Source organism: Sceloporus occidentalis, unplaced genomic scaffold (genome assembly GCF_023333645.1).
Source record: "Sceloporus occidentalis isolate IW3139 unplaced genomic scaffold, rSceOcc1.0.p SCAF_12, whole genome shotgun sequence".
Lineage (NCBI taxonomy): Eukaryota > Metazoa > Chordata > Lepidosauria > Squamata > Phrynosomatidae > Sceloporus > Sceloporus occidentalis.
The window spans coordinates 23625896-23638068 of NW_028316992.1; the positions used below are offsets into that span (position 1 = coordinate 23625896).

At 41.7% G+C, this 12173-nt stretch overlaps 1 protein-coding gene across 2 annotated transcripts in view; it reads left to right on the forward strand.

Moving 5' to 3' along the window:
- The window catches only part of LOC149305385 (collagen alpha-2(VI) chain-like), a 61163-nt gene that overhangs the window by 26194 nt on the left and 22796 nt on the right, over window positions 1-12173 (forward strand). For both annotated transcript variants that reach the window (XM_089478095.1, XM_089478096.1), the window contains exons 14-19: window positions 1742-1831; window positions 4111-4173; window positions 5486-5548; window positions 6706-6768; window positions 7178-7240; window positions 9354-9404. In XM_089478095.1, coding sequence (XP_089334221.1) covers window positions 1742-1831; window positions 4111-4173; window positions 5486-5548; window positions 6706-6768; window positions 7178-7240; window positions 9354-9404 — 393 coding nt within the window. The remainder of the gene's footprint in view (window positions 1-1741; window positions 1832-4110; window positions 4174-5485; window positions 5549-6705; window positions 6769-7177; window positions 7241-9353; window positions 9405-12173) is intronic.

Genomic DNA, 12173 nt, shown 5'->3' on the forward strand with positions numbered 1-12173 from the left:
CCACCCTCCGGGGGGCGGGGCCGCATGCTGAGGGCGGAGCTTCCACCCTCCGGGGTGGGACTGTGTGCTGGGGGTGGAGCTTCCACCCTCTGGGGGTGGGGCTGTGTGCCAAGGGCGGAGCTTCCACCCTCTGGGGGCAGGGCTTTCTCTGCTCCCTTTCCCAACCTCCCGCTGTCTGAGAGACAGCTAGAAGGGGATTGGGAGAGGGGGTGACAGGCGCGTGCCTGCTCCTCCTGCCCTTCCGTGGCCCCCAGCTGCCTCTCAGAGAAGCAGTAAGGGCCCGTGAGGGGCAGGAGCAACAGGCGCGCGGCCCCAGCTCCTGTCCTCGGGGCTTTGCCAGGCCTGAGGTGTCCTCCGAAAGACACCTCAGGGCTGCCAAAGCCCCGCGGGGAGGAGGAGGCGTGTGCCTGCCCTCTCCTCCTTCGCCCCTTCTTTCAGCCGAAAGGGCTCCAAGGGGCCCTTTCAGCCGAAGGGGAAGGCCGAAACCACTCTCACTGTTAAAGCAGACCTTTCAGCATTGAAAGCACTGAAAATACATAGAAATGCACTTTGGAAAGTCACACTGTCTCACCTTCAGAAAGACTGCATGTCTTCATCTTCCCCCTCCCTCCCTCCCTCCCTCCTCCTCCTGCTCCTTCCTTCCTTCCTCCTTCTTCCTCCTCTTCTTCATCCTCCCTCCCTCCCTCCCTCCCTCCCTCCTCCTCTTGCTCCTTCTCTCCTTCCTTCCTCCTTCTTCCTCCTCTTCTTCATCCTCCCTCCCTCCCTCCTCCTCCTGCTCCTTCCTTCCTCCCTCCTTCTTCCTCCTCTTCTTCATCCTCCCTCCCTCCCTCCTCCTCTTGCTCCTTCCTTCCTTCCTCCTTCTTCCTCCTCTTCTTCATCCTCCCTCCCTCCTCCTCTTGCTCCTTCCCTCCTTCCTTCCTCCTTCTTCCTCCTCTTCTTCATCCTCCCTCCCACCCTCCTCCTCTTGCTCCTTCCTTCATTCCTCCTTCTTCCTCCTCCTCTTCATCCTCCCTCCCTCCCTCCCTCCTCCTCTTGCTCCTTCCTTCCTTCCTCCTTCTTCCTCCTCTTCTTCCTCCTTCCTCTTCCCTTCCTCCCTCCTCCTCCTCCATTCCTCCTTCTTCCCCAGCGCTTGCCCCCGCCCCCTGGGAGCGGGGAAACAGAGCGCTCGGCGGCCCCAGCGCTTGCCCCCACCCCCTGGGAGCCCAGAGGCGCGGGGAAAAGGAGCGCTCCGGCGGCGGCAATCGGCGGCAGGGTCGGCCAGGGGCCGGTCCTACAGTGCTCGCAGGCCGCATCCGGCCCGCGGGCCGTAGGTTGCCGACCCATGATATATAGCAAGGGTGCCAATATTCCAGAAAAAGTACAAGATCTCAGCAAAATGTTGTCTCAGTGGTCATCAACCCTGCCTATTCATCCTGAGCAGTTAGAAATAACATTAAAAGCCTAGTGGAGAAGATAAGGCCAATTAGACTTTGTTAATTTTTTGTTATTATTATTATTATTATTATTATTATTATTATTATTATTATTATTATTGGTTGCCTGATGAAAGCAAGGAGTCCCACTCTTGGGAAGAAGGCAGGATATAGACTAAAGCAGGCAGGGAGGATGGAACCCTGCAGAATGTCAAGACCCAGTATTTGGGGATGTGGCCTTGGTTGGTAGTGAGCTCAATACAGACAATACCTTCCCACTGTCTTTTGTTGTCACCTCTAATTCTAATTTCTTCTTCCACTTTTCAAAGGGACCAAAAGGCAGTAATGGATCACCTGGCAGCCCTGGTATCAAGGGGGGTAAAGGCGGCCCTGGATCTCCTGGACCCAAAGGAGAACCTGTAAGATTCTAGATGTCTTCTGTACCACACCTACTCCTGCATCTTTCATCTGTTTGTCCCAAAAGCAAGATTCTAGTGTAGACTTTACAATCAAGGTTGAATATACCAAGTTTAGCTTATAAGCACAGAACATAAATACAAAACCTAATGATTCTATTCTAAAGACTACATTCCCCATATTAGGGATGTTTCCAATGAAATTCAAATTGTAGTGAAATCAAAACATTTAGTTCTGTGTAATACCTTGCAGAACAATTCAGGTTATAATCCCAACAGCAGATTCTACCACTTTGGGGCCTTTACAAGAATAGACATTCTTGAAGAACATTTGCTGAGATTCTGCATGTTGTGTCATTTGGCAGGAATTTTACTGTAATGCAACATGCCCTCAGTCCTCCCCAATGTTGGTGTTTAGTGCTGATCTGTTCGGGCCCTAAGACTCTGTCTAGATGTATAAGATGTGCCTTGAATTTCTGCCATGCACCTATTTGAAGCAAAGACTACTTTGCCAGACTTTGCCTGACACAGACTTAATCATAGAATCATACAATCATAGAATCGTAGAGTTGGAAGAGACCACTAGGGCCATCCAGTCCAACCCCCTGCCATGCAGGAAATCCAAATCAAAGCATCCCTGACAGATGGCCATCCAGCCTCTGTTTAAAGACCTCCAAGGAAGGAGACTCTATCACCTTCTGAGGAAGTGCATTCCACTGTCGAACAGCCCTTACTGTCAGGAAGTTCCTTCTAATGTTCAGGTGGAATCTCTTTTCCTGTAGCTTGCATCCATTGTTCCGGGTCCTGTTCTCTGGAGCAGCAGAAAACAAGCTTGCTCCCTCCTCAATATGACATCCTTTCAAATATTTAAACAGGGCTATCATATCACTTCTTGTGTAATTTGTTTTTATGGGACATTCACTGTAATATGACCAGTACTACACCTGCTTTTTCAGTTTATGGGATCCAGAAAGTAGGGTTGCTAGACTGAATATTGAAAAGGGTCCCTGTAACCTTAATAGCTGTGTAGAAAAGGGGATTTCAGCAGGGGCTACTTGCTACTTCATTGCATAACATGCACATGAGCCCTCTCTAGTTTTCTCTCTGGCAGCCCTAGTATCATGATAGACTGATCATTCTGCTCAGTGCTGTTGTAGTTAGCAGCAAATGCTAGCTCTACATCCTCCTCTTCTTTCACTTTACAATGGACATCTTATTACAGCTTCCTTCTGGCATCCTTGTAGGTGTGAAGGTATCCATGCCTGAGTTGTGAAAATATTTCCTGCACACTTCCATATTTGTCCAGCCCTTTCTGCTCCCATGTTTGAATCTTCACTTTATTCAAGAAATTGATGGGATAATAAATGTATATATAATTTCTAAGCTACTTTTATATACTACCTTTCCTCCAGTGAGGCTTAGATTGTGAATAAATCTCTCTTCCCACTTTATCCTTGCAACAAACCTCGAAAGTAAATCAGTCAGAAAGAGAATAGCCGGCCCAGGATAACCCAGTGAGGTGGCTTATCTTATCTTTACAGTGTTATATACAGTCAGATAGCAAGTCTTTCCTTTTGTTTCTGTTTGGCTGCCAGATGAGAACACTTCTATACATTGTAGGGTAGCACTGGAAAAAAGGTACATTTCACTGGATATATTCAATAATTATGTTAAAAATCAAGAGGTATAAGTGGATGTTTTATATTGTCAATATTTGATGCCATGATCCAAGATAAGCATATTTATAAATAAGAAACATTTTCCAAGTGGGAACATTTGTTAAAATTACTTCTTGGTGATTATTACTCTTCTTAGAGATTTTTCTTCAGATTTTGGGGAGGGCCATTCTGTTATCATCTACTTTCAACCCTTGTATCAATAAAAAAGAAAACACCACTCTTTTGTCCTGGAAAAAATTGTTATGCAATCTTCCTGTTTTTTCTTTTTCATCTTCATATCTTCTGAGATGAACTGGGGGGGGGGGTTGACAGTACTGTTTGTACACTTGTGAGCATGTGGTAATGAAAATACACCTACATGCACGTGGACACAAAGTTTTGTGGAAATGTATGAAATAAGGTGTGGTTTTTTTAACCAAGAAGTTGATCCAATTAAGAATATAGTATGTTGTCCAGTTTGTTAGAATCAAACTAGTTGCCATACCCAATGGAAGAGAGGAGAGAATTGTGTTCCAGCTGGGGGAGACATGGGCTCAGCTATGAACAGAACACCTGTCTTTTAAAAAAAAAAAGTCTTTAACTGTTCTCTTTACTTTACTTAAGGGTCGCCGAGGTGATCCTGGAGCAAAAGGACCCCCTGGAACTGTTGGAACTAATGGAGAACAGGTAAGTTCAGCAGCTTGCCAAACCAATGGAAGGAAGTCTCCTCACACATACAGAGAGAGTTATACATTTGATTGACAAAGAACAAATGAAATGCATCCACCGTCGCTCCCACCTTTGCATCCCTGAATCATCGCAAGGGGAGCAGATTTCCTATGAACGTAAACATTGCATTCATAGGAAATCCAATCCCCGTGAATGATTCAGGGATGCAAAGGAGGGAGCGACGATTCCCTGAGGAAGCGCGCCTGGTTTCCATACACACACAATTCCTCCACCTTTTCAGGATGATTGAGCCACGTTCGGCCAGCAATGGAGCCAGTTATGAAAATCTTCATTGACTGGGAAAGATTTTGTCCTGCTTCTTATTTATTTATTTAATTAGTTTGTATCCTGCCTTTCTCCCGATATGGCAACCAAACACATACAGCTAAAAAAATATATAATTTAAAAACAAATAAGTTAGCCTATTAAAACAGTACTAATTTAAAACAGTTTTAAAACATTCTGAAAGGTACAGATACACATTATTCAAGGCACATGGGGCAATTAAAAATCCTGGATTGTAGTCTTTCTTTTATTATTCTTATTACAGTTAAGATTTGCTTTTTCCTCCACTTTCTGGCAAATTTTCCAAATTACCTTATAAATTAAAATGTGAGGGGGAAAGAAAACTCTGCTAAAACAATTCTGACTAACTAAAACATGTATCAGTTAACAAAAATAAGTAATCACCCATATTCTTGACCCTCCAGTCCAGTGGTAGTACTGCTCCCATTCTTGAGTAAAATACAACATCCAAAATCCAAGGAGCAGCAATACCTTTATTGGTTCAATTAAAAAGGCACAAAATATATCATGCAAGCTGTCAAAGTTCCACTGGCTTCTTCAGCAGGTAAGGTTGTTCAAACTCATACCGAAGAAGAAGAAAAAAAATATGCCTACATTTGGTTAAGATGTTGTTTTGTTGTTGCCAGTTATGATGGTCTTCATTGTGGTGAAATAACTAGCAAGATTATTTCAATATTATTTGTTCATTTAAAATTTAGTGTTACAAAAAAGGAACTATTCCTTGAAATAGGTTCCATGATGCACATCTTGCCTACCATCAGCTGTGACGTTTATGCAGATACGAGGACCCAAATGCCCTGGGGAAAAATCTCCCTCCTCACATACATTGCATGTGGTGTCTCTCTCTGATCTCACAAAGTAGGGAGTCGATATTAGTAAATATACCAAAAAAGGAAGAAAGAATCTTCTAATAGTAGACTGAAGGTGATGACTCTCCATCTAATGACTGTTTCTTTATCCACAGGGAGATCCTGGTCCTGAGGGACAAAGAGGACTACCTGGCGAAGTTGGAAACAAAGGAGGAAGGGTATGAAAGAGCCATAGAATTGTAATGAATTGCTCTGCTTTAGATTCTTTGGTCAGAGCATTCTCTGTACCTACATGAAGTTTCTTTGAAGCCTAAGTTCCTCTGAAAAGAGATATACATTTGGAAGATATATATTTTTCAGTAACTGCACTGTCAGTATATGCTAAAATTCATGAGTCTGCCAAATCATGTCCAACATCTGAATATGTTAACACATTGGATCCTGGGTGAAGCATGGGATGGTAATCTCATTTGCCCTCCCAATGATAAAAAGGGTGTGTTTTTTTTTAATCGAGGGGTAGGGAGAAGCCCAACCCCCACTGTCAGCTATTCAGCAAGTAAAGGAATCTATAAAGTCCTCTGCATTCTAGTCTTGCTCTATCCTTTAGATTCTTTATCTTTCTTTCTTTCTTTCTTTCTTTCTTTCTTTCTTTCTTTCTTTTTTTCTCTCTCTTTCTCTGTCAAGAAAAACAACTTTCCGGACTCCTTGTCCCCAGGGCCCCTCTGCCACTGGTTCTCCCATGTGGTTGCCACCATGAATGTGCAAATTTTCTCTTTTTGGGAATAGAAAGTACACAATAATATAGGAAATCCACATTATCATTGAGTCCCAAAATCTAGAGATCAGCTAACAGCCTTTGGATAGTCATCAGAACACCACTCCGTATTCCATAGGACTGCAGTCACAAGATTACAAAGCATCTAATGAAAATGGTGCTACCCAGTTTTCAAACTGGATTTGGTGACAGCCATTTTAACTATTACCACATCCAGTTATTCTAGGTGTAGTGTTGAACCAGGTGTTTCCCTAGTGTCCAAGACTGATAACCAGAGGACATTAAGTACAGTTAGGTGTCACAAGCCCAACAACAAACTGTTTGACATATACAGACCTCTGAAGTTAGTTATGACTAACACAAGGTTGATGTTGCTGATAATTAAGAACATCTATGCTACATTAGTGTAGTTTTTTCTAATATTTGTATAACTGCATGGATATTTCACACTATTTCTCAGATGTAGCAATGAGTTAACCTGTTTAATATGATAAATTGGCAGATGTAGTGGCCTGTAGATTATTTGATACCATCTTCTGTCTCAAAGCTTTATAAGAATCCTATATGTCTGACTCTCACTTTTGTTTGTTTGCTGCACAGGGAGATCGAGGATTGCCTGGTCCACGTGGTCCTCAGGGTGGTGTAGGAGAACCAGGCAAGCCTGTAAGTTTTATCCAAGTTTGTCTTCAGCATACGGACATCCACTGGCTGTTTCCCTCACTGCTCTTCTAGGCAGCTGTCCAGTGAAGGAAAGCACACATTTGATCAACCCATCTTCTGTGGGTTGAAAATTCACTGCCAATCAATGTTTGAACTTATTTGACCCTGACCTCACTTCATTTGTGCATCTGTATGTGACAAATGTTTGCAGCATCCTTTACAGTAGTTGTAAATGTTACCTGGAGGGTTATAAATGCTGCCAACCATCTTCATTTCTTCCTGTCACAAGGCACCCTTGGGAAGAATGCCATGAGAAATTGTTGTGATTTGCATTAAAGCACAATGGTAGTGGATTTCTTAATACTCTTTATACTGCTTTTTCCTCTTTTCTTTCTGAAACACTCTGTTTTAGGGCTCACGGGGTGATGCTGGTGATGCAGGTGTAAGGGGTGACCCAGGTGCTGCAGGACCAAAGGTAAGACAGAGGTACAGTCTGGAAATCAATAATGTCACCTTAACACTTCATACTACAATGTGTACATATTATATTCAACATGGGTAGTGTCTGTGATCTGTACAATGATACTCTCACAAGTAATGGAAGGTACATAAATTCATACAGGGATTTCAGGGTTTACGTTGCCATTCGCGTATTTAGCCTTGTTGGTTAACAAATATTAGAGCATAAGAAATGCTGGGTTCTTAAATAGTTTGAATATAGAAGTACAATTTCTATTCTACACAGAAGTAAATCCTTGTATGTTTGATGGACTTGTATCAGAGCAAGCTATCTCAAAACGTTACTAGGTCTACTTATATAATTTTTAAAAGTTGAATTGTGTAGAATGTTTTCCATTTTTTGGCCTCCAGAATCAATTGGATATTAATTTAAATGGTAATGGAAGTCAAAAGTATTTGCTAGCAATAATTTATTTAATATAAAGGGGAACAAAACAATAGAGAAATAACTATATGGTTTAAAGCCAACAGAAAATAGGAGAGAATGGAGCCCAATAAATCAGATATCCACGAAGACTCTCAGTCCCATCTGCCAGCATTGGGCTGGTAGGCATCTCTAAGCCTCATCCTTCTTGCAACATTCTGGCCTCAAAACTGCTGCTAGATGGATATGAGTTGCAGTTCAGTCTTCGCATCTTTCCCATTGTTGCTTTTAATTCACACATTCTCTTTGAGCCTCCTCAGGTCTTCCACTCTTCCTTAAAATTGCCTTATGTGCACACATGCAATGTGCCCTCCCTAGGAGCTCCCATGGCAGCTTCTTAGAGGCAAAAGGAGTTATACTGTAAGGGACTGCACTTTGTATGTAGGATTATTACATTCTCAGGGCTTGGTCCCTCTTCTCTGGTCCTCAGAGCAAGAGAAAAAATCTCAGGGCAAAAGTGTGGGCTTGAAAAGTATATGTTGGGGGGAGGGTTGGGATATAGGGTTGTTTTTCAATTGTAATTTTAACTGTACCATGTTTTATCTTTATATTGTTGTAATCCGCTTTGATTCCTTGCAAAAAAGCAGAATGTAAAGAAATTGCATTATTATTATTATTTATATTATTATGTTCATATAATTTCTTCATTTGTTAGATCTGGTATTTTTTCATTTGAATGACATTTTCTGTGCAACAGTGTCTGGTGTTTAAGGTATCATGCTTAATGATGCCACCAGGGCCTGCTCTCTGCACAAAGGGTTGTTCCCTTAGTCTCAGGATTTGGCCTCAAAATGTATAGGCCTGAGATAGTCCTGACCTGACAGCCCTATTCTGGTACTTCCATAAATAACCATATATTTGTCAATATGCAGAGGTAGCTGTGTTGGTCATTTAGCAAATTCACACAAAAATCCACCAAACAGTGATACTTTTATTGGCCAAACAAAATGCACCATATACTTGTTGCAACCTTTCCATCCTCCACTGGCTTCTTCATCTTGCCTGATGAAGAAGCCAGTGGAGTTTCGAAAGCTTGCAACAAATATATCGTGCATTTTGGTTGGCCAATAAAGGTATCACTGTTTGGTGGATTTTTGTTGCATATTTGTCAATTTACACAAACAAACAAATATTCTACTCTAATAAAGCTGAAAACCTCATCTCTGCTCTGGATTTAAGATGATTCTTGTACCTAGGTACAAATGAGCAGTGACCATAGGTACAGATATTCTCACAATCATTTGACTCTGTATGCAGATAGTGAGATGACTTAATACACCATGAAATATGCAAATGCAGATCAGATGTTTGCCTGACTGACAGGCCAACACAGAATTGTTTTAGTGTTGGCAATTTTCAAGACATAAGAAGTCTTCCTTTTAAGCACATCAAGCTTCAAAGTCTTAATATTTGTCTAAGACAGATTGAATGTAATTTTGTCAGTGGCTTCCATTATCTCCCCACCCTTTCCCATTAGGACTGTGAAGTTCTGCAGTTGCTCAGGGTATCCCCAGCTCATTGGGGCATTATTAACCCCAAAAAGGAAGAATATAGTGCTGTACCCCAGTACAATATAGATTATTACAAAGCAAAGTTTCCATATGCTTTGGCTTTATTTGAAAAGTCATTTTCATTTTAATTATAGGGAGACAGAGGACGACCTGGTTTCAACTATCCTGGCCCCAGAGGACTCCCGGTATGTTTTGTGTGTGTAACATGCTTATATTAAAATCCTTTATAAGAGCAACACCATGGAAAACAAGGCATGGTATCAAACAGAGGAGTGGTCAACTTGAGGACAAAGCCATGTGATGTCCTCCAGTGTAAACATATACAGTCGGCCCTCTATAGCCATGGATTCTTTATCAATAGATTCAAGCATCCACAGTTTGAAAATACTCAAAAAATATATAAATTTTAAAAAGCAAACCTTGATTTTGTTATTTTATATAAGGGACACCATTTTACTGTGTCTTTGTATTTAATGGGACTTGAACATCCACTGTAAAAGGGGGGTAATAGGCAAAAGCTGCTCCAGTTACTAGGGAGAACCGTAGTTCTCCCTTGAGCCCCTGGCAGGGTAGACCTTTTGAATCTAGCAACATTTCCTTTGGGGTAGGAGTTACATAGGAGAGGATCTGTTAATTAATTGGTCTGTTAATTCATTCTAATTAACATTTAGTAGGGTATCATTTTTGCTACAATTTTGTGAATGTTACCGTGGTTGTCATTTTTACTTCTTTTTAAGCTTTTAGGATGTAAGGGTATAGAGCCAATGTGAATCTAATACTGGTTCTGTTTTAATTATGAATTTTTTTACTTTATTGCTTTATTGGTCATACAAAAGAAAGGGGAATTTTTCTAACAACATATTTACAATAATTTCTTGAGCATAAGAAAATAAATGGTTGAAGGTTAAATAGGTAGAATCATAGAATCGTCGAGTTGGAAGAGACCACAACAGCCATCCAGTCCAACCCCCTGCCATGCAGGAATTCACAGTCAAAGCATCCCCAAGAGGTGGCCATCCAAGGAAGCAGACTCTACCACTCTCCAAGGGAGTTTGTTCCACTGGCGAACAGCTCTTAGTGTCAGGAGGTTCCTCCTAATGTTCAGGTGGAATCTCTTTTCCTGGAGCTTGCATCCATTGTTCTGGGTCCTAGTCTCTGGCACAGCAGAAAACAAGCTTGCTCCATCCTCAATATGACACCCCTTCAATTACTTAAACAAGGCTATCAAATCACCTCTTAACCATCTTTTCTCCAGACTAAACATAACCACCTCCCTAAGTCTAAGTCTAAGGAGTTTATCACACAGGAGGAATTTCTCTTAATTTCGAATGAAATGATAGCAGGGCCAGAACGCATTCACGTGAATTTGCTAGTTCAGCGAATTTACATGAATTCGATTTGCATTCAAACTGACTTCCCATTGCCTGAAAATAACTTGCCATTGCCTGAAATTGCATGTGATCACCTCTCACGCAATAATGTGAAACCCCAAGATTGTGTTCAGACTGACTTCCCATTGCCCGAAATTGCATGTGGTAGTCTATCACGCAATAACATGAAACCCCATGATTGCGTTCGGATTGCCATTATACTTCCAATTTCCCTTGTCTGATAAACCTAAATGAATGGTTAAATGTAGCAAAGCTGTAAAGTAAATGAGCCTTATTTAGCAGCTTATTGCAGGAGGAAAGTACAGCCACATAGTAGTACCTTTCTGTGTGCCTTACCACATAATGTTGTAACTCTTCAGTTCTCTTCCCATGGGAGACAGTCATAAATGTGAGTCTTTTTCTATGAAAAAAGACTCACTTTTATGACCATCTCCTACAGAAAGAGAACTGAAGAATATCATGTGGTAAGGCACAAAAAAACCACTGTTATCCAACTGAACTTCCGCTTTCTTTCCTTGTGCAATAAGTTCCTTAAAGAGGCTGCTTCTTACTATGCTATTTGAAAGAAAAGACCGAAGTTGGTGAATAAGCCATCCAATTGGTCCCTGTCCAGACTCAATTGGCTCAGATTTGGAAGATGTAACTTGGGTACCGGAAGCAGTGCGACACAGTCCTCAGTTTCATCATATAGAACTTGCCCTAACACTGCATTGGTGAAATGCTACTCTAGTTGCATATGTGCAGCAGTGAACTTGGCTTCAGTCATCCAATATCCATTAGTCTCTCAAGCCTGTTTAGAATTCACATCTGATCTAGAAGATTAATCCCATTTACTCAAAACGTTAGAAGAAGAAAGATAAAAGTCTGGATTTAATAACTGTGACAATGGTTATAATAACACTGCAGGAAAGTGAGGAAAAAATCTGCTCAGCTTCACAGGCACCCCTTCCTCATCAACATTTTTCCCCAGTTAGGTCCTTAAAATGTAGCTTGGCTTCAGGGAGAGAGATGTGCCTCATTTTGTGTGTGTCACCAACTTTCTCCTCTTCTTCATTTTTGGAGAGTGAGCTGGAAACCATGTCCAGATATTTCAACCCACAACTGCATCCAGAAGCCAATATGAACCTCAGCAGGAAGGAAGAGTCTTTGAAGGATATGAGGAGGAGATAATGTCCTCACCAGGATGGGGAACAACTTTCTTTTTAGAAGGAAAGCAACTTTTATTCACTTTTCAAAGTGAAGGACTCAGTGTAAAGAAAACTGCTGTAATCAAGAGGTGCTGAGGCTGAAAGTTTTGCGCGATCACTTCTCACAATACAGGAAGGAGAATCTGTTCATCATCATGAGTACTATTCTCCAGGAAATTACAAAGGAAAGATTTGCCCAAAATGTGTGTGAGAGTGATTGCAATTTGAGGACAGACAATGAAGGGAAGAGATATCTCCAGGGTTTTCTGAGGGTACTCACTTGTGCATGCGTGTGTGTGATATGTGTATACGGATCTTGTGCAATCTTGCGGAAATAGTAGATGCTTCCTCTAAGCATATGCAAGCGTACATACCA